Genomic DNA, 25,565 nt, shown 5'->3' with positions numbered 1-25,565 from the left:
GAAGCTTCTTTATGTGCATTAGATTACTGCTGTCATTGCTGCCAGCCATGATTTTCAGTCCAAATGTGACCAAAAAACAGCAAATGCAGGCCCAAAACTGTCACCCAAGTGACCAAGATACAAACAAGTACCAACCAGCAATAAATAACCACGTAGAAGCACAGATTTCAGATCTGTAATCAAATTTTCAGAAGCACCAAACCATGTGCTATAGCATTATCCAATTGATTAGAGCTGTTCTAAGGGCATATACATCACATCACATGAGAAATCCCAAATTTTAGCTGCAATTTCTGTTGTACATGTACCCATGGGCATAAAATTTGACTTGAACGGTCAAAAGCCCCAAAATTTTATTGTCAAAGCATCAACCACACATTTGCATTTTCTCTATCATGACTTTTGCAATAACTAGAGAGTGTGACCCTGATGACCTGCCTACGATGTGACTTGTCGCTTGCAATCGCATTGCAGAAAAGGCACCGCCTGATGCCACGCCTACAGCTCCCGCCTGTCCACGCAGGTCTAGCGCGTGGGGGGGGGGGGCCACCTGCTAGTCGCCTATTGTCAGAAGTTGCCGCTAGTCAATCGTCGCGCTGACCTGTCACGCACTTGAAAGCTGTTGCCTGGTGTCGCCTGGCTCACGTTTGCGTGCCAGGTCAAGAAATGGCCTGTTGTCTATCTAGAGATGATGTTTTTAATCTGCGCCTACACCTTGGAATTGTCGGTTGACAAAAAAACGTGACCTATTGACCTCCACGAACTTTGGGAAGTACGAACGCAACCGTAGCTTTGATACCAATTTGTAGTGACGGGCTAGGCACGAAGATTGAGACAATCAATCTTTACGCGCAGTGAGAGACAAAGAGAGTGAGAGAGAGCAGAGTAGAGAGTGTGTACGTTTTTAGTTACAATGACGAGTGTGTACCTCTAGGTTTTTAGATAGATATATATATGTGTAAGTACAAGTGCTAAGGGTGTGTTCACACTTGAGCACATTTAAAGACACGAGGCCTTTATTCCCAACAATACAAACAATCGCCTTGTCATGATTATCATTTCAAAATAAATTGATTAAATATCAAAATCTAGAATGAATCATAATATATAATAAATAACTCATAAATGAGACTAAAGTCGTATAATAATTAACTTTCAAGACAAGAATAGATACTAGTTTGACAGAGTCCAATAACTAAACAAAATTTGAAATAAGTAAGTCTCCCATTCAAAATCTTGAGTCTTCAGAAGTCATTACTCATTACTATCATCATGTTTAAGATCGCCCAACAGTTTTTGTCAAAAAACCATGTTTCTGGGTTTCCACCAAAGGAGGGGGGGGGGAGGGAAGTCTCTTACTTTAGGAAAGGTTTCATAAGTTTTAAACTCAAAGAAACGCGTTTCTTTGTTGCTATGTCTCTCCAAACTTGTAATAAAAGCCTTCGTGGAGCTGGATCCGATGGTACCTATATCTCTGAGCTGCTCATCATGCTCTGAGACTAGCAAGGTTAGATCCTTCCAAAGATGCATATCTTGGGTCCTTGAAGTAAGAAGATTGATGTAGAATACATCGAACTTTGGAGATGGCAGCTGAGTCAATAGAATCATGGCCATGTTCTCAGAGGATATAGTTCATCCAAGAAACACAAGCTTATCTCTCATATCCTCCAATTTGTTGATGTGGTCCTTCATGGAACAAGAATCATCAACATTGGGCATCTAAAGTTTCTGGAGGGATATGGCGTGACGAAATGTCTTCTGATGGTAAAGATACGCAAGCTTATTCCAAACCTTCATAGCAGATCCTCCAATTTGTTGATGTGGTCCTTCATGGAACGAGAATCATCGACATTGGGTATCTAAAGTTTCTCGAGAGATATGCGGTGATCAAACATCTTCTAATGGTAAAGAGACGCAAGCTTATTCCAAACCTTCATAGCAGTCTTCAATCTACAAATATGCACTAGGACAAAATCTTATAAGCTTATAAAAAGAAAGGATCTAGCTTGAGAGTTGAGCCAACCCCATAAGGTAGCATGATCCATCATTGATCTAACGGTGGGATCCTCCATTAGATGGGGTATGGGATGAGAAACAAAATCCCAAAGGTCGAAGGTGTCAAGAATACACTCCACCTTACATGACCACAAAGAATAGTTGGAACCATCCAAGCGGTTCTCCTTGGGCAAAGAAGAAAGCACGGGCACTTGCATAGAGGGTGCCATCAAGGGCATCTTAAGGCCATGGTGTTAGGTCTTATGAGAAATATGAAGGGAGGGAAGAGGAGAAGACTCCCGTACAAATGGGCTTGGTGACCTCCATTCTTCTCGATCTTTGCGTGGACTAGCACGATAATGTCTCCATCTCTTAGATGAATGATAAGAGACCTCATCCTTTGAGTCATCAAAGCCAAAAAATTGATTCTGAGACATCTTCGAGAACGTGTAATCACCTAGAAAAGTTGCATTTGGCTTTCAAGAGCACATGAATAGGAGGAAGTGTGTAGCTGTGCTGCTTGGGGTAAATATGTTGTTGCTTGCTGCAACAGGCTGTGGCTAGGAGAAAACTTGTCACTTGAAGGAGAAAACTTGTGTTTGCAGCCAAAAAGTTGTCAATTGATGTGAAAGACATGCTACCTATTGTTAGAAGACTGTCACCAAGGATGAAAGCTGGTCACCTCAAGTAGAGAGGGTGTCTGTGTAGCAGATGCAAGGATATGACTATCAAAATAACATGTATGCTCTGATACCATGTCAAAAATAACAGGTATGCTTTGATACCATGTCAAAATAAGCGGTAGTGCAGAGAGACAGTAGGGTTTGTGGGGAGCGACACAATGTGTGTACGGCAAACATTAAGAGAGAAGAGAAATTTAAAAACACAAGAAGAACACAATGATGATGCACCGAATCATGCTATGAAAAGAAAAGTTGATATAGTGGAGCTGAAGCTCAAAAGGTAACTGCACTATCCTGTCTGAATTAAGCGGCAACATCTGTGGGAAATTTTCATACTGAAGGGAGTGAAATGCAATCCTTTGGGTAGTGGGCTATTGAAGTAATCACTCGAAGGTGAAGGAAGGCTGTTGAGGGAGCAAACCCTAGTCCTCTAATGCCATCGGAGATGTGGAAGATGATCATCGGCTGTCAAGGAAGCGTACCGCAGTCCTCTAATGCTGTGGAATGATTTGGGTAGCAAAACGCAAATCCTGGAGTATCGGAGTTGTCAAATGCAGGGAGAGCAGCCCAGACGCTAACGCCAGGTGGATAATGATGATACCGGATGATGGAAGCGTTGGGAATAAAGGCCCTCGTATCTTTAAATGTGCTCGGGTGTGAACACACCCTTAGCACTTGTACTTACACATATATATCTATCTAAAAACCTAAAGGCGCACACTTGTCATTGTACCTTTAAATGTGCTCACTCTCTACTTTTCTCTCTCTCACTTTGTGTCTCTCGTTGTGTGTAACGATTGACTGTCTTGATCTTCGTGCCTCTCCAGTCACTACAAACTGGTATTAGAGTTGCGGTTGAGGCATTTGTACTTCTCGGAGTTCGAGCAGGAGCTGACAAGCAAGCTCAGGTCGTGAGTTCGTGATTGGGCAATAGGTTGTGCAGGCAACCATTGAATAGGTCGTGAGCTGTAGAAGGCGGGCTGTGGAGAGTGCGACAGGGCTAGGCTCCAGTTGACGAATGACTATTGGACTGGCGAGTGGGATAACGATTGGCAGTGGGGCGTTGACTAGCATGGCGATGACTAGCGGGGACTGACGGGTGTCTGTCTTGTGCAACAGGAGTGCGTGGCAGGTTGACGAGGCTGACGACGAACGCGGCAGTTGACTCTCCCGAACAGGCGCTGTCATCCCCGATGGGTCAACGAACTTGCCATCCAACTTTTTTTTCCCTTCAAACTTTTTAAAATTCCTCTTCCTGTTACTGGGTGTTTACACCTGCAATCATACAAGGCAAATTTGTGTCTTGAAATTTGGGAGTTTTCCCAAATTTGTGCCTGACACACATTGTAGTGTTCCCTGGACCAGAAATTGCAGACATTGAATGTGCAGGCCTTAGAAAATTTTTGGGGATTCTCAAATGCAAGTGAGGTTTTTCTTGGATGAGTCAATTCCATTGAAATCTGTGCAATCTTGGCCAGAAAATTTGGGGCTTTTTTGAGATTTGGGAAATGTGATGCAGGACAAGCAAATTTGTCTCCGAAATTGCAGGAATTTGTGAAATCTTGCCTCCGACATTTGGGGCTTTTCATGTTTGGCACAAATTGGATTGAAATTTCCCGAATTTCTCAACATTGATGCACATTGGACCCCGTGCAATTTTGGGCTTTTGCAGTTTGGGCAAAATCTGTGCAGCATTTGGTCATTTTATGTACATGCAGGTTGAATTCCATGCAATTTGGACATCAACACTTGGTAAAATTTGGAGGTTTTGCTGAAATTGCTCTATTTTGGCAAAATTGGCCTGTTCTATGCATGTCAAAGAAAATGCAGATGTGTGGTTGATGCTTTGAGCACAAAAATTTTGGGGCTTTTGACCGTTCGAGTCAAATTTTATGCCCGTGGGTACATGTACAACAGAAATTGCAGCTAAAATTTGGAATTTCTAATGTAATGTGATGTATATGCCCTTGGAACAGCTGTAATCAGTTGTGGAATGCTGTACCACATGGTTTGGTGCTTCTGAAAATTTATTTACAGATCTGAAATCTGTGCTTCTGTGTGGTCATTTATTGCTAATTGGTACTTGTTTGTACCTTGGTCACTTGGGTGACAGTTTTGGGTCTGCATTTGCTGATTTTTTGGTCACATTTGGGCTGAAAATCATGGCTGGCAGCAATGATAGCAGTAATATGATGCACATAAAGAAGCTTGAAGGAGCACATAACTTTGCTATTTGGCAAAAGCAGTGCTACAATATCCTGTTGCAAAAGAAGCAGGCAAAGCCGATTAAAACACAAGGGGCAAAGCTTGCAGATATGGAACAGGACGATTGGGATAAGTTAAATGAGCTTGCACGCTCAACCATAGAGCTATTGATTTTTGATGCCTTGCTATTCAACATTGAAGGTTTGGATTCTGAATATACTATATGGACTAGACTAGAAGAACTGTATGCACAGAAGAGTGCTGGAAGCAAAGTGTATTGGCTGAAAAAGCTTATGGATTTGCGTATGAAAGAGGGTACAACAATGTCTACTCACTTGAGTGAGTTTAATTTCATTTTCAGCCAATTGGTTGCCTTGAAGTTCATGATTGATGAGGAATCTAAGGCTACTTTTTTGCTTTGCACTCTACCAAAGAGTTGGGATACATTCAGGACTGCTATGAGCAATTCTAATGTAATCCTTTTGTATGCTGATGTAGAGAGTGCTCTACTCATGCAAGAAATGAACCGGCAGAACAATGCATCCAGTAAGTCTTCCAGTGCTTTGGATACTAGGGGCAGATCACAACAGAGAGGCAAATATGATAGCAAGGGATGCAGTAAATCATGTGGCAAAGATGCTGAATGGCATCATTGTGGCAAGAAGGGTCACTTTAAATGTGATTGCTACAAATTGGAAAAAAGAGAAAGGAAAAGGAAAGAAGATAGATGAGAACAAGGAAGAGAAGAAGGAAAGTCACCCTAATAAGAGCAGTGTAAAAATTGAAGAGGTGAATGTAGTCACTCATGACAGTGATAGTGGGAGTGACGTACTTTTTGTCTCTTTACACTTTGGTGCACATGCTTTACTTGGAGATACAGATGATGACATGCATACCTAGATTCTCGATTTAGGTTCTTCCTTTCATGTCACCCCTCATCGTGAGTGGTTCTTTGATTATATAGGGGGTTGACATGGTGTTGTCCATCTTGGGGACAACTATGCATGTGACATTGTAGGTATTGGCAATGTGCAGTTGCAGTTTCAGCATGGCTCTGTCTTTACACTTTAGCATGTACGGCATGTATCTCAGCTCAAGAAGAGCTTGATTAGGACACATGAGTCAAACAGGAATGAAAGTGCTTTCTCGTTTGGGTTACTTGCCTTGTCTTCGTTATGCTGATTTTGAGCATTATGATCATTGTATTTATGGTAAACATGCACAGAAGTCTCATAAAAAGTCTCTTTCTTTGAAATCTTCTCCTCTAGAGTTAGTACATTCAGATGTATGTCAGATACCAGGATTATCTTTAGGGGAAAAGAAATATTTTGTTACCTTTGTCGACGATGCTACACGAAAGGTATGGGTTTACCCTATATGTGGAGGAATAGCTAGGACAACAAGCTGTTAATGCTAATTTGTAGGCTGAAATGCCAAGACAGCATGCTGAAAATGGAAATTTGCAGGAACAGCTAGCAAACAATGATCATTGGGTTAGGAGATCGTCTAGGGCTACTAGACAACTTGACAGATTTGTTCTTGGTGCAAACAATGTGACTAATTATGTTATGTTGACAGACTGTGATGAACTGTCTTGCTTCAAGGAAGCAATGGACAGACAGGACATCAAGAAATGGTATAAAGCCATGTTGTCAGAGATGGAATCTCTTGAGAAAAATGACACTTGGGACTTGGTACAGACTGCAGTTGCCTAAAGGGCAAAAAACCCTTTCATGCAAATGGGTTTACAAGATGAAGGTCACTTCTGGTTCCTCACCAAAGTACAAAGCAAGATTGGTTGCAAAGGGGTATAAGCAAGAGCATGGAATTGACTTTGATGAGATTTTCTCTCCTATAGTCAAGATGACTACATTGAGAACCATTTTGGGCTTGGTTGTAGTTGAGGATATGGAACTCATATAGATGGATGTAAAGATTGCATTTTTACAAGGTGATCTACATGAAGACATATATATGCAGTAGCTTGAAGGGTTTGTGGAAAAAGGGAAAGAGAAGATGACATGTAAACTCAAAAGGAGTTTGTATGGGATGAAACAAGCACCAAGAGAATAGTATCATAAGTTTGATACATTCATGTAGTCTCAAGGCTTTCATAGAAGTCAAGTGGATCACTGCTTGTACACCAAGAAGACAGTAGATGGTAGCTTGATTATCTTGGTTTTGTATGTTGATGACATGCTGATTGTTGGCAGGGATACTCATGCCTTGGATTCATTGAAGCAAAGTCTTCATGGCAGCTTTGACATGAAGGATCTTGGTTATATAAATCACATTCTTGGCATGCGAATACTCAGAGATAGGTCGGCAAGCTTACTCTATCTATCTCAGTTGGAGTATATCTCCAAGGTTTTGCAGCGTTTCAATATGGAGGGGAGGGAAACAATTGGGGTTCCATTGCCTCCATATGTGAAACTTAGTGCAGAGGACAGCCCTACATCTGATGATGAGAAGGCTGAAATGGCCAAGATACCCTATGCTTCAGCTATTGGCAGTTTGATGTATGCTATGGTTGCTACATGTCGTAACATTGCCTTTGCAGTCGGAGTGGTTAGTAGATACATGACAACCCCTGGCAAGAAGCATTGGGATGCAATTGAAGGTATTATGAGATATCTCAAAGGCACAAAGGAGTTGTACATCTGCTTTGGGAAGAAGAAGGCGTCTGTTGTTGGCTTTACGAATGCAAACTATGTTGGTCATGCGGATTGCAGGAAGTCCACTTGTGCGAGAGACGAGTGATGAAATCACTGACACTCGGTAATGGAGACTGTTGCCAGAGGTTAGGATACTAACGCCAAGTTGGAGATGATGATGTTAGCAAGGTGAAGACCTCCAAATTGACCAAGGCAGGTGAAGGTGGAGCCTAAAGGAGAAGGGTGTTGATGCCAAGTAGATGATGGTGATGCCAAGTGGAAGATGCTCCAAACGTAAGGCTTGATGCAGGAACAGGGCGCCTAAAGCAAAAGAGAAAGGGTGAAGGAAGCCATGAGCCACGAACTGCAATGTCCTTCTGAAGGGGTGTGAGGGTAGTGGAAGGGGTTGATGAGAGAAGGGAAGTGGTGGTGGTGACCGAAGAAGGTGGTTAAGAATGATTGAAGAGAGAGGTATTAGAATGAATGGAGTGATTGTTTATAGGCATAAGCTATCTAGGGTGGCACACCATTGTGTGGACACTAGCCCTTTTTGGGGCTGTCAGTGCGAAACCCTAAATAAAGTGTGTGAATTGAAGAAGTGGTTTCTCAACAATGATGTGTGTTTCGAAGGTTGGGTGGTCATCTCTTCAAGGGGGGCTCAATTGTCTCACAATTAAGGTGATGATACCGTGTGAGAGTGCGCAATGGAAGAAGGAACACAAACATAGTGAGAAAGGAAGAGAGAGACAGCATGAAGAAGGAAGAAAATTGCATTAACTGAAAATGAATGCTGAATACAAAGGGAGGATTGATCAGTCCTTGCATGCAGCCTACAACATTAGTGAGGGCACTGGATCAGGCTGATGAAAATGGCAGCACCAAAGTTGGAGAGTGTCAGAGACGATGTGTGCACAACTTGTAGAAGAATGTATAGACCAAGTGGGGGGTGGCTGTTATAAATAGCAAGGAACCACCAAAACTGGCTGACTGCTAAAATGGGCCAAAAATATGGCCGGCTTGTTGCTAAAATGCATGTGGCTGCAATAAATGCAGTCTGATTGCACAATAAAATGGAAAAAATGATGACACAACATCTTGGGCAGTTGTGGAGCAGATAGACATTGGCAAGGGGTGTAAACCAATTGAAAAACTGAGGTAATGCACAATAAATGTGCCTAAAACAGAAGAAATGCACACTAAAATGCCAGATCTCCCATGTCTCTGTTAGACTTTGATAGGAGGTCACTAGGAGATGATAGATTGACAAGATTAAAATAGGCAAGCTGACAAAGACACCAACAACAAAACTGATATCTAGCTTGGTGTTATACAAATAGATGAGATTGTCGACTAACCTCTTGTATCTCCCAATGTGTACTACTACTGATGTATCTTGAATGGATAGCTTCCCATTGACCTCCATAGGTGTAGCTATCTCCTTGCACTTAATCATGCCAAATGCTTTTAGGATCTCCTATGCATACTACTTTTGAGAGATGAAGATTTTGCCAGACTCTCACAGACTTCAATCCCCAAACAATAGTGCAACAAGCCCAAGTGTGTCATTTTAACTCGGAGTTTGAAGCCTTTCGAGTCTAATGGATCATATCTTCATAGTCGCTTGTAATAATAAGGTCGTCCATATATAGGACAATTACTAAAGATTTTTCACTATCCTCGTAAACGTACAAGTTAGCATTTGAGGCACATCTATTGAAGTTTAAGCCTTAAAATAATTTATCTATCTGTGGGTACCATGTTCTAGGGGCTTGTTTTGGCCCATATAAGGCATTCTTTAGCTTACAAACTTTGTTCTCAGAATGGGGGGCCTTAAAATCCAGGTGGTTGAGCCACCTTCTCCTTGAGGTTACCATTGAAGAATGCTGATTTAATATCCATTTGGTAAACTGGCTGTTCCTTGTGAACCGCCATTGCAAGTATTTTGCGAATAGTGGCCATCCTGGCAGCTGGAACAAACGATTCTTGAAAATCAAATCCTTCAACTTATGGAAATCCTTGTGTAACTAATTTGGCTTTCTATTTTTCTAAACTGCCATCAGCCTTATACTTTACCTTCCAGACCTAGTTGATACCAATAATCTTCCTCTTTTTTGGCCGATCCACTAGCTCCAAAATGTCATTCTTCATTATGTTGTCATACTTAGCTTGCATAGCTGCTCTCCTTGTTGAATCGGCAAGTGCTTCTTCCAAGTCCTTTGGCTCTTTTATTCTCTCATAATCTCGGCCATCAAGGCTGTATTGATGATGTGAGCAAAAACTTTTTTTTGCTCCTCTATTCTCTGAGATCTCCTTGGTCCATTTGCATTTTCCTCAATAGTTGTAGGCATAGGATTATTGGGATCATAGAGCTGCTTCACCCATTGCAGCAATGGCTTTTCGAGTGGCATGATTACAAGTTGTTGAACTTTCTCCTCCTCATCCAAAGACGATACTTCCTCCTCCTTGAGGGTAGGGAGCTGTCTTTGAATGTGCTTGGTTGGCTAGAAGGCCCTCGATAAATATTTCAATTTATTTATTCAAGCTTCTTCATTTGTGAGAGAGAGAGAGAGAGAGAGGGGTAGGTAATATCTTTTGCTTCTTTGCCGTGACTTTTTGTATCTTTCATGTCATTTGAATTTTGTACTCTTGTGATTTGATATAATATAAATTACCCATTACAAAAAAAAAAGAGAGATGCTTAATGTTTTCCCTTTTTCCAGTTTGTGGTGGTTGTGGATGATGAAGATAGGGAAAATGAAGGTGACTTGATAATGGGCGCCTCAATGGCTACACCTAGTGCTCTTGCTTTTCTTGTAAGGCATGGTACTGGTATAGTCTGTGTTGCTATGAAAGGTGAGGACTTGGATCGTTTGAAATTGCCTTTGATGGTCAATGACAAGGAGAATGAAGAGGCCCTGAGGACAGCATTCACTGTCACTGTTGTAAGTATCATAGTGGTTCCTTATTTTTTTGTGAAATCTTGATGCAATTTGCTAGCTTTGAGTTACTAAAGCATGTTTTATTGGTGGCCAGGATGCCAAGTTTGGTACTACAACTGGTGTGTCAGCATCTGATAGAGCTGCTACTATTCTCGCACTTGCCTCCCCAGACTCTAAGCCCGAACACTTCAAGAAGCCTGGCCACATCTTTCCTCTTAGGTATAGGGAAGGTGGTGTTCTAAAGAGGGCTGGACATACGGAAGCTTCTGTTGATTTGGCATGCATGGCTGGTCTAACTGCAGTCGGTGTTTTAAGTGAGGTAGTTGATGAACGAGATGGATCAATGGCGCGCCTTCCTTACTTACGTGAATTCGCCGCTAAACATAGCCTGCCTATTATATCTATAGCTGATCTGATAAGGTGTGTTCAATCTCTTTTTGATTGATTTCACCATTTTTAGTGTGGCATTCAAATTTCAAGCTGGTTATAGTGGGAGGGACATTTCATGTTCTCCTGGAGGCAGATGGGGGCAATCTATTTCACTGATCTTGACTTTTACCTTTTGAAATTAGATACAAGCGAAAGCGTGAAAAGTTGGTTGAACGTACAGCAGTTGCACGCTTGCCTACGAGATGGGGAGCCTTCAATGCCTACAGCTATAAATCTAAACTGGATGGTATTGAACACGTTGCAATGGTTAAGGTTAGTTAAGATGTACCCATTCTGCAGATACTCTCAAACCAGTAGAGGAGGTTTTATTTCAGGTCATAAAAAAGAAAGGTTTGAATTTCAATATGCGACATTTCTAAAGCAGGAGCTTTGGATAGTGTTGACAGACTTTCCTCTAATTTTTTTCCCTGGTTCCCAGTGAATAAACATATGATATTCTGCTTTTACAGGGAGACATTGGAGATGGACTTGATGTACTTGTACGGGTTCATTCAGAGTGTCTCACAGGAGACATATTTGGATCTGCTAGGTGTGACTGTGGAAACCAGCTGTCTTTGGCAATGCAAAGGATTGAGAATGCTGGAAGAGGAGTTGTCGTCTATTTACGTGGTCATGAAGGCAGAGGTATTGGATTAGGCCACAAGTTGAAGGCCTACAATTTGCAAGACAAAGGTCGTGACACTGTTGAAGCTAATGTAGATCTTGGTCTGCCAATTGATTCTCGCGAATATGGTATAGGTGCACAGGTAATATTAGTGCTCTGTTTTAGAAGGCTCTTTTTATTGTAACATTGCCAACTGCTTACAAAGGCTTTGGTTTGACAGATCTTGCGAGATGTTGGTGTTCAGACTATGAAACTAATGACAAATAATCCTTCCAAGTATTTGGGTCTGAAAGGGTATGGTTTAGCAGTTACAGGCCGTGTGCCAGTCATCTCTCCAATTACAAAAGAAAATCAAAGATATCTAGAAACGAAAAGATCAAAGATGGGGCACATTTATGGTTCTGATTTACCTGGTATTACAGTTGTTGATGGTATATCCAGTCAAAAATCAGGTGGATCCAGTAAATAGTGCTACTTTCTGCCCTGCTGTCGTGTTTAGCCATTCTTTCATTTTTAATCTAAGATGGGTATCTTCATCCTGTACACATAGTGGAACAGCACCTTGTTTCCTGTTCAGCACAACTGGCCCTTTGAACTTGCTGAAAGGTAAGAGGACTGTTATTTTGGGGGAGGGGTCCAAACTTCCAAGGGGTTTGTAATTTTCACCATTGGAAGCCTGAGCATTCTGTGATTCTGAAATATTGACTCCATGACATATGGAGCATATCTTACTGGGCTGATAATATGTGGCCCCAATGCGCGGTCTTCGAAATTTGAGAATTTACTGGGTGGATGTAAGGGAGACTCTTTTTTAGTAATTCAGAGCCTTCCAGTTTTGTTGACTCAATAATGTTGACCGATTCTCTCTCTCTCTCTCTCTCTCTTACATTCGTCGAAATTTGAATTAACTTGAAATATTTACAAAGGGCCTTTTGGCCAACCAAACGGACTCAAAAGATAGGTAGAAAACAACAGATAGAGCTGGAAAGCTAGAAAAAACACGGATACAATAATAGAAAGGGATATCAGGAAGCAGCACAACTAGGGTAGTGAGGGATGATATCCGTGCAAGGAGCAGCAGCCTCTGAGGACCATACCAGTAGAAACTATGGACCTAACTTGCCACACTAACAATCCTCCAACAAAGTCCACATGACCATGGATTCGTGAGGTTGAATAAAAAATAAGTCCATTGCATGCTTGCCAAATGTGCCGATGACCAATCCAAACACACAATGAAAAGGATGAGGATGCTTGGGTTTAGAGTGACTGTGAATGGTATCTTGGCCAAAACCCAAATATGGACGGTTGTATGTTATTGAAGTCCACACACAAGAAATGATACCCTTGTGTATAGAAAAAATATGCATGGTCTGCACAGGATCAATTGAATAGAAAGGTATTTACTATTGGAACCGTAAAGGCTTGCTCACAGCTCGAGGCAACAAGTTACCAACAACATCCAACTCTAAAAAGGAAGTTCCAACAGCAATGATGTCTAGATGATCATAGCAATCTTTTGAGGCATTAGAAAGTAGATTCGGTTATCATGCATTCTTTATATTACACTTCAATTCATGATGTAGATTTGTATGCCACATCATTGTTAAAATTTATAACATGATAGCAATTGAATGTTGTACTTCCAAATTTGCAATTTCCAAAAGCGAAGCATTCACATCTACTATCAGATTGTATATGTGAAGTTGAGGATTCTCCCTTGGCTTGTTGTAAACAAGACCATCATGTTTTATGAATTAGAATAAATTGTATAATTTCACAACAATTGTGCAAGAATTAAAAAGATGGGCAAAAATCTCATCACGTGTAGCGGAATGACATCTACCATTAGAGATCTTGCGATGATATAACATATCTTGTGGGGAGGACCCTTGATAAGAAGAATCCAAATAAAAACTTTTCTTTGGTAAGAAGACTTACGAGTTTGTGCCGCATAAACAATGAAATTTAAACAATGCATATGTGATAAAGCTAGTGAGGTTATTGGCCACGTCTACAAAGTGCAGAATGACACTTATGCAATGCTTGGGTTGCATAAGTGATGCCTTGGTTTAAAAATTTATAATGAAGTGCATGTCTAAGCCTTATTCTTCTTATCCTTTGTTGTCATCAATGTTGTTGGTGCTAAAAGAGTTGGGGGTTGAGTACTTCTTTGTCATCATCGTTCATATCATTGTTGTTGGAGGAGCTAGGGATTGAGCAAATAAGCATTGTTGTGCCTCAACATTCATTGGTGAGTATGCTTTTAATTTATATAACTTACAATGAGAACTCTAAACTTAGGTGTTTAGATCTTCATAATTGAAGCAATCAATCATGGCCACTTAGTTTTACTATTTTGAGAAATCACACTTTATTTTCTTGCTCTGTTATGCATATCTTATCCTTAATCATATTGTGATAAGCGTGATTAGTTGATTGTCTCAATAAATTGTTAGTGGGCATAGAAAGCCCAGTCCAAAAATGGGGATGAAGGTTGAAATACAAGTGAAGGGAAATGCTTTTGAAGATGTTTCGTCAAGTTGGTCCAAATGAGCTTGTAACTCTGAGGAGGTTGACAACATTGTTAGAAACAATGGAAAGAGTAAACTCGAGATTGACTAGGAATAATAGCATGTTGTGTAGTGCCCAACCTGGTCGTGTAATCTTATTAAACTCATCATGTTTCGTGTGTTGTTGTCAAGTAACTTAGATGTGAACAAAACCTTAGCTTGTAACAAGTTAGTCTCGTTTCTAGAGTCAAGGGGACATCAAATAGTGAAGTGAAGGATTTCTTGCTACATGTAATCAAGGATAAAAGAAGAAAAGACTTTGGCATTTTACTACTTTAGTTAAATTTAAGGCATGTCACCAAGAGGTCTGGATTCTAGTGTGACTACTTGACCTTTTAATTTCCTTAATGAAAGCAAGGATGATGTCTTACACATAATAATTGTAACAAGGCCACCCACAAAACTGTCATGAATCTTTATATCCAAGTGCAGTTGAAATGCTTTGGCATGATAATATGTTTCCAAGAGACCTACATATGACTCAAATACTTTCCATGTTTTTCCCATAGAATGAAATAGATAGGTTGCACCAATCATTTTAATGAATTGTGTCCAAGAAAGCAAAGTCAAGCAAGAAAAGATCATACTTATCATCACTATTTGTGTATCTTTGAGGGACACATGTAGATACTAGCCCTGAGATTTCCAAAAAACAAACCTCTTGATTCATCTTAGGCACATACACCTTAAAGACATCCCATTTGAAAACAAGTTTGCAAGTAAGAGCCATAAAAAACTACATAATCGCTGTAAGCACTTTATGTTTTACAAAAAAGGAAACCGAGTCATTGTATTGCTTGGCCCAAAAAGGGAGGGGCAAAACAATGAACCCATTGAGGGCCCAATGCCTTGTTGAACCCTAGGAAATCCCTAAACTATCTACATAGCTAAGGACCTCAGCATAGAAAGCGAATAGTAAGTAGTCGGTCTACTCAAGGAGTATTGCGATATGTTCCCTTGAAATTACTCTAATATCAAGGGCATTCCACCCATTTGTTGACACATGTGATTCCTTTGCAGCTAGATGGCAAGCTTACTAAACAATGATCCTATTCCATGAATCCTCGTTATGTACACCACGTGCGAGAAGAGCTTGAAAAATTACAAAAATCAAGATTCATTTATGAGATTGAGAATATGGAACGGATATCACCCATTGTCAGGTGGTAAAGAGAAATATAAAAATTTGAGTATAACTAAATTCAAATCCACCCAAATGAGTATTCACCTACATTGTCATGCCTTTTGGTTTGACGAACGTACCTCCCACTTGTTAAAGACTAATGTGCATTATTTTTAAGGACGTGCTAAGATGCTAGCTTAAAGTATTTGTGGATGATCTTTGTATCTACTCTAGTTGGGAGGAACACCTCAAAAAGCTTTGACTAGTCTTCAAGCAATACATATAATTTAGTATCTCTCTCTTTTAAAAAAAGTAAAGGATGTGCTCACAAGACTAGATGCTTGGCGATATTCTATGTAAGACTATATGTGGTATAGACGTAAATGATACTACTAAAAAAGGAAATATAAAAAAGTAAATATTCTTTTTCTTAGTGAAGTATCTCCCTCAAGTGAAAATGTAGCTCTATGTAGCTAAGGTGTCTTGGCATCTATCTCTTGGTGGTGTTCAATGATAGCTCTAATATGTTTATGACAAGGGTGCTAACTTTTAGGAAATCCGTAAATTTTAGAAGGTCATCATTTTTAATTCTTGACAATTCTCAATGCGAACATGAAAGCCATTAAGAGAGATATATATAAGGACACTTGTTACTCTAGCTTCCAAGTGTTGCATCACTTGCCCCACTTCACAACATGTGGTTGGGTACTTGTCTTATGCTACTTTACTCTCCCAATTTGCACTATGCCTTCTTTTCTTCTAGTAGAAGAGCTCATTTTCTCTTATTCTACACTAGATTTCCTCATTGTAAACTCATGTACAATAGTTAAAATTTTTCCTCATTGTAAACCATGTATAATCGTTAAAAATAGATCCAAAGTTGGTCAAAAATATCTCCATCATCTCCTTTAGTTCTTCATAATCAAATATCTCAATCTCTTACTATCATTGTACAACTCAAATGGCTTATAAACTTATTATGACACCTCTTTTGAAGGTCTTCTTCCCATTCAAGATCAAAGAGGAAGCCACATTAGGATACTATTAATAATCTATGAAGACATGCTAAATTTTGTCTTTTGTATATCCTTAATTTGATCAAGAAGGAAGCCATGCTAGTGTATTGTTGACTAAGAGTGAACATAGGAACATAGGCTATTTTTCTTTCTCTTCCTACTCTCAATTTATTAAAAAATCAATTGATTCATTGTATAGTAAGTATATGCATATTATGCATGTGATGAATGTGCACAATTATGCATGTCTACATTGTTTGCATGATCTTGTGACTCGTGAGAATCAAAAAGACTTTTCCTCACTTTTAGGTTGATTGTAACTAAAAGCCTTCCACCTAAAGGGACTTGAGTTAAGGAAGACTACATTTCTTGTTATCTTGTTACCATATTGCGATAGTGATGTATGCGAATACACAAAGGATTGTCGAGGTACTTTTTCCCTTCTCTAGGAAGTCTTTTTCCCCCTATTTTGTATATATCTTATTTTACTCTAGGACATACTTAGTTTGGTAAATCTTCTCTATTTACACCACTCAATACACTTTGTGTTATATGCTCTCAAGCTTCTTTTGATCAAGTCGTGTGTGCACATTCTTGGAATCCTAAATCTAGCAATTGACATCAGAGTGACCTTTGACCTCTTGGGTAGAGTTATCAACACCCTCCACTTCATTTCCTCCGATTGAAATGAGATTTGATGAGTGTTTGCAAGTCAATATATCCATTGCAAGCAAGCCCATAGGGGTTGGCATCATTAGATTTTTATTCAAGTTCATTTTGAAAATCGTTGCACCATTTTCATTACTGCACATGGTATTTGTCCTATTGTGTAAATTTTTTAATAGTAGTCATTTTTGCAAGGAACGACTCTTCCACTCTACATTGCATTATACTATATAGCACAAGTTGGGTTTTATTCAGACTTTTCTCTATACGTGACTTTTGCATCAAATGCAGTCAATGGCAATGGCTAGCAACAATGATGTATTTCTTATGTTGGTTGTTGAGAATAAGTTGGATTGAAGCAATTATCCGCTATTGGCTTAGATTGTACATCATGTATTGGTTGTAAAAGGCCTTCTGAACATTGTCCATGGGATTGACGTATGTCTTGATGTGGTTTAGGGGGTTGAAAATGCAATAGAAAAAGATGGTGTTGAGGATGTTGCAAGTTCCATTTACTCCAATTAATGAAGAGCACAACTATCACCTACTAGTCTTTTGGGCTAAGGCACTCATTTAGAACTCAAGCTTGCAACCTTTTTGCCAAGACACAAGTTATCTCTAGAACTCTGATTGCCTATACCTTAGTCTCGCCAAGACCTTCAGATATTTTAGGCCACACTCATGTAGAATCTTTGCTCAATCTCCTTATTTGGGTAGACTTCTGAGCTAAGGTATCAGTTTAGAACTCAAGCTTGCACCCTTTTTACCAAGACACAACTTATCTTTAAAACTCTGATTGCCCAGGCAGTCTCCTTCATCCATGCTTCTATTTATACAACCCTATCCCTTATTTACAAACTCAAGATCTTGCTTTCCAAACACAAAAGCTTGCTTTTGCCTTCCTTGCCTTCACTTTTTGCATTTCCTATTTTCGTTTTTTTGTAGGCCTTGAGTGTTGCAACTTGTTTCAGTTATACCTTTGCAAAACGAATTGAGAAAATATTCTTAAAATAGTTGAAAATACCACTTTTCATAAAATACATCACTTTTTATATTTTTGCGTTTGGATGACTTGTGCCACTTATGATAAGTCCTTATATGTATTTTAATCCATCCAAACTTCTCATTAAGTTATTAGAACTTAATAATAGATCTTTAGACTATTTTGATAGACCAACCTTGAAAATCCTTAACGATCTGATTTAAGTACCCTTAAGCACATAGTCAAAATGTATACATGTCTTTTCCTTGCTTTTTCTTTAGTGAACATGTAGCCTCACAACATCATCTTCATCAACTTCTGTTGCCACCAACATATCATCCACTTCCTCCACCTCTCATATGTCAACTTGGGATTGTCGCCATCTGCATGATCATCATATAGGAGCTCCTCTCCCCCTCTCTATCATCAACAACGATGCCTCCACTACTGTAGCATAGTAACCATACATTAGTACCACCTCGATATGTGGCTATACATGGGGAGTATGAACAGGATGAACGAGGACAAAAGGAAGAATAGAAGGAGAGAGGAGAGAAAGAGAGATGAGATAGAAGAAGAAGAAGAGAGAGGTATAAGGAGAGAAGAAGATAGAAAAGAAAAGAGAAGAGAAAGAAGGGGGAAGAAGAGGAGGAGAATGAGAAAAGGAAGATGGAAAGATAGAGGAGGAGAGGCAGAAGAGAAAGCGAAAAGAAGAAGAGAGAGGTAGAAGTCGAGAATAGAGAGAGAGAGAGAGAGAGAGAGAGAGAGAGAGAGAGAGAGAGAGAGAGAGAGAGAGAGAGAGAGAGAGAGAGAGAGAGAGAGAGAGAGAGAGAGAGAGAGAGAGAGAGTCATACAACTTCTCAAGGATTTGGAAGCCCAAGATACATAGGAACATTACCAAATCTTGGAAAGACATGAAGCTAAAAGACGGTTCCATGACAAATGTTTCAACCTTACTATTCCATTGGGTGAGATCACTTTAGGACCTTGACTTGTAAGGGCTATAGGTACCCCCTATATTCCTTTTCATTGTTTTGGTTAGTTATAAAGCCAATTGAAATTACTATTGCTATATCATCCTAGTCTAAGAATCTCTTATCTCATAAACCATAGCTTTAATATCTAGATCACTTTGCTATTGCATAGAAATAAAGATTGTTCACATGATTGAAGCGCAACTCATATTGCTTTGTGAAGTAGCAACTCATATTGCCAAGTAATACTTAAATAGTTTATGCTGTAGAGAATCTTAGTGACCTAGGTGAAAGATAGAAACCAAGGTAGATGTCTCTTGATACAATGATAAGGGATTACACATAATAAATTGTTGAATCATTGTGATGTAAAGAAAAGTGGAAGATGTGTTACTTTTAATATGTGATTGGTGTATAATTACACCCTCACGGAAGAATACGTTATAAATTATATCCTTCCTTGCAAAGTACTCAAAGGACATTGTTTCGATTTGTTGAATTTGTCTTTTAAAGGAAACACCGATTGTTTTGTGAGAGAGACGGTTTTTGTAGCCAAAGATAAAGTGACTGACATTTATGAAATAGTCAAAGAAACTATTGGATTGATATTATGGAAATGAAATGTTTTGTTGGCTATTGATCATAAGTTGATTGCTTGATTGTGTAATTGTATAAAAGATATTGTGCCCTCATGGGTGGATCTCAGATTACGCACTAAACCTCCCCCAAGGTTAGTGGTTGGAACCCTTCACTAAGGAGATGGTTTGACCATGCTAGATGCTAGGACTAGCTCCAAATGCGAGAGGTCTCTCCATAGGGAGGAGGTTAGGAAAGGAGGCAACAAGGGTGCTAGGGGCCTGGCCGTAAATCCCTTGGGTTTGTCAAGGATCAACCTAATCTTTACGATCCCCCGATGGACTTTCTAGAAGGCCTTGATACTAGATAAGGGCAGATTGGTGGATCATGTGCATGAGATTGGATAGAGTCTCAGATTAAGGGACAAAATGCTAGGTTGGAATTGCATCTTGGAGAATATACAAAGGAACAAATATGTATTTTCTAACTCCTTTCAAAGGATTGCTTGATATTGTCTTTGTGTTTGTGATACTAAATTATGTGAACTAACTAGTATTTAATAGTTTATTAATAAATTTATCTTTGTGTGTCAACATAATTTTGTTAGGATAATTATATAACTATAATACACCCTCAAGAAAAGTGAGAGGATGAGATTCTTGATGGGTCTATCCCATGAAGGGTTGGTCTTAGTGAGCCGAGAGTTTTCTTGCAAAACGATACAAGTAGGAAAGGTTGAGTACTTAACTGTCTAGCATGTCATCTTAGATTCTAATCAATGCCATTGTAGGGGACCAGAGTTGAGATTATACCCTACAAGTAGAGGGGTTGATGCATAATGCCCCCCCTCATTTCTCACTCTCTTTGAACCAAGTGTGGTAATGGTCTGCTTTGGTTTAAATTGACTTGCGAATGCAGTGGGGGTTGAAGGACCGATGCTAGTTAAGTTGATAGGTGACCTTAGTATTGAATTAGGAACCTGGATTCATGTTGATCATTATGGTTTATGGTTGGAGCCTTCCATTGTAGAGTAAACTCAAAAGCACTTAGGTGACAAACCCTATGTTATTCTAAGGAGTATTGGGCAGTGTCGCTTTAGGAAAAGTCTCTTGATAGATCAATAAATTGTGCCACTAAGGGCTTCTCAGTTGAACATGTTACACATCACTTATGAATGTTTAGTTTCTTTTATTGACTAAGCTTAAAAGACTAGAATATTTCTAATACAAGAATTACATGTTGCACTTTAAAGGAAACAGGTTGTTGTGCCACTCCAAAAGCTATATTTCATGATAGTGCATTATTTTGAATACCAAAAAGATGGTATTTCAAACATATAATAAATTAATTAGGTTAACTTTAAAAAATAGAGTTGATATTAAGCCTTCACACACACACACACACACACACACACACACACACACACACACACACACACACACACACACACACACACACACACACACACACACACACACACACACACACACACACACACACACACACACACACACACACACACACACACACACACACACACACACACACACACACACACACACACACACACACACACACACACACACACACACACACACACACACACACACACACACACACACACATCTATGTTATATTGAGATTTTTCTATATTTTCACACTAAAATTTGACACATGCAAAATATAAAAATGTGCCAAAGTCTCAAAGTATTACAACAAGATATATACAATAATATTGTCATTTGTATTGTTTCAAAATATAAATCCCATATCAATGTTCCAATTGATTTTTTTATTTACAGCAATCTTTGTGTGCATGATAAATGTTGTTCAACATAGGAAACATTTAAATAGGTGGCATGCAGTATACAAGTTAGGGTTTCTCACATCTTTTATGCTAGAGCTACAATGAAATTAGATATAGTAATGTTAATGAGACATGAACTTGAGCCTCCTTTGTCATGAATAATTGAGCCCAAGGGTAGGTTGATGGTGATTTCTTGAGCCTACTTTGTCATGGATAATTGAGCCCAAGGGTAGGTTGATGGTGACAATGAAAGAAAGGGCTACATTAACTATGGCAATCTTTATGCAATTTTCCTACACCCCTCCATTTTCCCCTTTACCTTGTTTGCCCCCCCCCCCCCCCCCAAAAAAAAAAAAATCTACTCCCATATACTTACACGATTTCCTTAGAATGCGTAAATGTTGTGTAAGATATTGAGTGGGCATTTAATGCACAATGCAGATATAAACCTTTCATGATCATTGCATGTCTATCATGGATTCAAATATGTGGTATTTGACAATGGTTCCATTGAGCATATTACTTCTGAACATAGTCGGTTCACATATCTTGAGTTTGTCCCTAAGGGCAGGGCTTCATAGTTACAAATATTTTGTATGTACTAGAGACCAAGAAGAAATTCTCTCATTTTCTAAACTTACCAAGATTGGCTTGATTGTAAAATTTATAGATGACATATGTATAATTCATGACCTCTTATGTGGCAGTACAACTATTGCATCTACTCTCTCTCTCTCTCTCTCTCTCTCTCTACAATATAACATTTTCATATGAATAAGGGGAATAAAGTATATCCAAAAGTATTTTGAGAGACTACAATACAACATTTTTGTATGAATAAGGGGAATAAAGTATCATCCACAAGTATTTAGAGAGAGAGAGAGAGAGAGAGAGAGAGAGAGAGAGAGAGAGAGAGAGAGAGAGAGAGAGAGAGAGAGAGAGAGAGAGAGAGAGAGAGAGAGAGAGAGAGAGAGAGAGAGAGAGAGAGAGAGAGAGAGAGAGAGAGAGAGAGAGAGAGAGAGAGAGAGAGAGAGAGAGAGAGAGAGAGAGAGAGAGAGAGAGAGAGAGAGAAGGTGAAAGCATATAAATGTGTCAAAAGTTGGCCAATGTGAGTGAATGGCACTAAAAAGGCTATTTCAAGAAAGAGTATTTTGAAACTTGGCACCCTTTGGAGATGTGTAGAACAATTCATGTGCCCGTGGAACATTATAAGTTCTATTCGATGTCTAAATCTCTCGCCTCAACTTTATAAACATCTTCTACATTGCATGTATGGACATGCATTTTGTGTGAAAAGTCAATTGCATTTAGTTATATGTTTGCCCCTGTGCCTATATATATGCACCTTATGTGTCTTCAGATGTGGTACATGGGTGTTACATCATTATATACACATGTGCAAGTATGCAAGAGCATGACTATGTTACATGGGTTTCGATATGTGGTTGTGGCACATGGGTGTTCATTGTGTACATATGTGCAAGTATGCAAGAGTGTAACTATGTTATGCACATACTAGAGATAGAATCCCTTTTTTTTGCACATGATATTATAAGGGCGCACTCACAATCCAACATCTTTGTGGTATATGCATAGGTGTATCTATATGTCTATTAAGGGTTTCACTAGACATCTATATCATGCATTAACTTTACTCTCTTGAAACACCCTCTTGATCACTCCACTCTTATATGAATATACATGTACCATGCAACTACATTATGGGTACATGTGGTGTATGGGGATAGATGTGGTGTGAAGATTATATCCATAAGTAACAATGGAGATGCCAACTTATGCATGTTTATGAGAGTCTCAAATATAGTTTAAACTAAAGAGTTAGTATTTGAGCTGAGAAGTAAAGGGAGAAGCCCAAGTGGAAGCACAAGTAAGCGGAGGCAAGAGAGGTGTGAGCTATGGTGAATGGAGCAAGAGAGTAGACTCAAGATGTAGGAACTCCAACAATCACAATGTGTGACCATCCTTCCCTTTATTTAAATGTCACCAAGAGAATAAAGAATGAAGTGACAATGATGGGCACCTATCGCTACCTGTAGTGTGTAGGTGCACGTATTGTCAGTATAATAATACACATGGAGCTAGGCATAGGCGCCTTTACCCCCAAAAACCACCCACTTAAAGATGAATGTTCCTTGAGTGAAGAGGGAATAAGAAAAAAGTTACAAAGTACAATGTGTACATAGAGTACAATAGGATGAGGAATAGAGATCATCTCATCCAATGCCCATCAATTTCCTAAGGAAAAATGCTATGTTGAGAGACTTTTCATGAGTAGATTTGCAAAATTTTGGCTAGTTGAGATCTTAACAAGGTCAATAGACATGTCCTCAATGAACTCTCTAATAAAGTGATACCACACCTCAATGTGCTTTGTCTTTGCATGAAAGACTAGATTATTGGCTAATTGGATAGCACTCATAGAATCTAAATGTAGTGTAGGGACCATTTAGTTATATCAAGGTCCGGAGAGCCTCCTTTCAAGCTTGAGTTGTTGCAACGTACTCGGCCTCTGCAGTAGAGAGGGCTGTGAATTTCTACACCCTGGACATCCAAAAAACAATACCCCGAGTAAAGGTGAACACATAGCTAGAGGTGGATTTTCTATTGCCTGCATGTTCTGTATAATTTGAGTTAGTGTACCCCACGATTTATGTATTTGGGCCACCATAATATATGCACATATCTGCTCTGCCCTTCAGGTACCTCATGATGCCCTTGACAGCATCACAATGTCTCCTGCCAGGTGAAGCCATATAGCGTGCTACAACTCCAATTGCAAAAGCTATGTTAGGACAACTAGCTATCATGGCATACATGAAACTTTCCACTGTGAATGCATAATGGATCTTGGCCATATCGGATTTCTGCTTATCAGACTACTGTGGACAATTGGCTTGGCTCACCTTCACATGAGAAGGCAAATGACAATCGATATGCTTAACATCTTGCATATGAAATTGCTCAAGGACCTTTTCGATATACTCCTTTTGTGACAAGTAAAGGAGCCCTTGAGTGCGGTCGTGTGTAATGCACATCCCAAGAATATGTGAGGCATGTCCCATGTCTTTCATCTCCAAGCTCTTGTTGAGCTAACTTTTCAGAGTATCTAGCTCAGTAGGAGCTATCCTAGCAATCAACATGTCATCCACATAGAGTGCCAAAATCAAAAGGCTACCATTACAAGCCTTTTATGTATAAACACGGATCTATATCATTGGTTGTATAGCCCTATGATTGAATGCATAAAAGCATCAAACTTGTAGTACCATTGTCTATGTGTCTCCTGCAGGCCATAAAGGATCTTTCTCAATGTGCACACTAGGTGTTTTCTATCTTTTTCATCAAATCCCTTAGGCTACTGTATATAAATCTTCTATACAAGTCCCCATGTAAGAAAGCCGTCTTAACATCCATATGATAAAGGTCCACATCTAATTGAGGAACTAATGCTAGTACCTGACATAGGGTAGTCATCTTGACTACAAGAGAAAATACTTCCTTGAAGTCAACACCTTGCTCCTGTTTAAAATTCTTAGCAACCAATCAAGCCTTATAGGAAGGTTTTGGGTGTCCAGGGGTACTCTTCAACTTGTACACCCACTTGCATGGCAATGCACGCTTTTCACTAGGCAAAGAAACCAACTCCCATGTATGATTTTTTTGTAAAGAGTCAAACTTTGACTATATGTTCCTTTCCCAAGAGTGAGTATCACCACGACACATGGCCTCATCATAAGTGAGAGGATCACTTGTATCTATCACCATCACATAATCAACGGAGGTCTCGAACCACTCAAGAGGACGTTTGGCTCTAGCAGAGCATCTCAAGGTAGGTCGAGGAGCCTACACATTCTTTCTAACATCATGGTCATGGGCCACTGGAGCATCAACTAGATGTTGTAGGCCATCTAGCTGGATGCACGCGGGAGCAAGAGGCTCCTCTTGAAATATAACCCTATGTATCTCGACTATTTGCTCATGTTGCTTTTGCATCTTTTCCTCATGGAAAACTACATCATAGTTGCGGATGACTTTCCAAGCTTGTGGATCCCATAGGCGATAGCCCAACTCACCTGCATCCCCATAACCAAGAAAGATGTATTTCATGGACTTAGGATCCAACTTTGTGCGCTTGTTCTTGGGTACATGATAAAAAGTCTCATAACCAAAGACACGCAAATTGGATAGTAAAGACTAAGAAAAAGTGAGCTCGATCAAAGCCCAAAAGCATTTGAGAGCATGGCCAAGCATGTGGCATCAACCGTAGACATCATTGTATCATCCCAAGTAGTTGGGA

General features: G+C 39.6%; 1 protein-coding gene across 1 annotated transcript in view; it reads left to right on the top strand.

The window, feature by feature from the left end:
- LOC148015219 (bifunctional riboflavin biosynthesis protein RIBA 1, chloroplastic-like) overlaps positions 1–12,073 on the top strand; it is a 29,188-nt gene extending 17,115 nt beyond the window's left edge. Inside the window, exons 3-7 of the mRNA XM_087665861.1 lie at positions 10,258–10,479; positions 10,571–10,896; positions 11,049–11,178; positions 11,376–11,672; positions 11,751–12,073. Of these exons, the coding sequence (XP_087521987.1) occupies positions 10,258–10,479; positions 10,571–10,896; positions 11,049–11,178; positions 11,376–11,672; positions 11,751–11,999 (1,224 nt within the window). The 3' untranslated portion in view covers positions 12,000–12,073. The remainder of the gene's footprint in view (positions 1–10,257; positions 10,480–10,570; positions 10,897–11,048; positions 11,179–11,375; positions 11,673–11,750) is intronic.
- The last annotated feature ends 13,492 nt before the right edge of the window (positions 12,074–25,565 follow it).

Source organism: Lygodium microphyllum, chromosome 24, assembly GCF_053477565.2.
Source record: "Lygodium microphyllum isolate KBCC chromosome 24, Lygodium_microphyllum_v1.1.10, whole genome shotgun sequence".
NCBI lineage: Eukaryota > Viridiplantae > Streptophyta > Polypodiopsida > Schizaeales > Lygodiaceae > Lygodium > Lygodium microphyllum.
The sequence above is the reverse complement of the archived record's forward strand: the minus strand, read 5'-3'. Positions and strand labels throughout refer to the sequence as shown.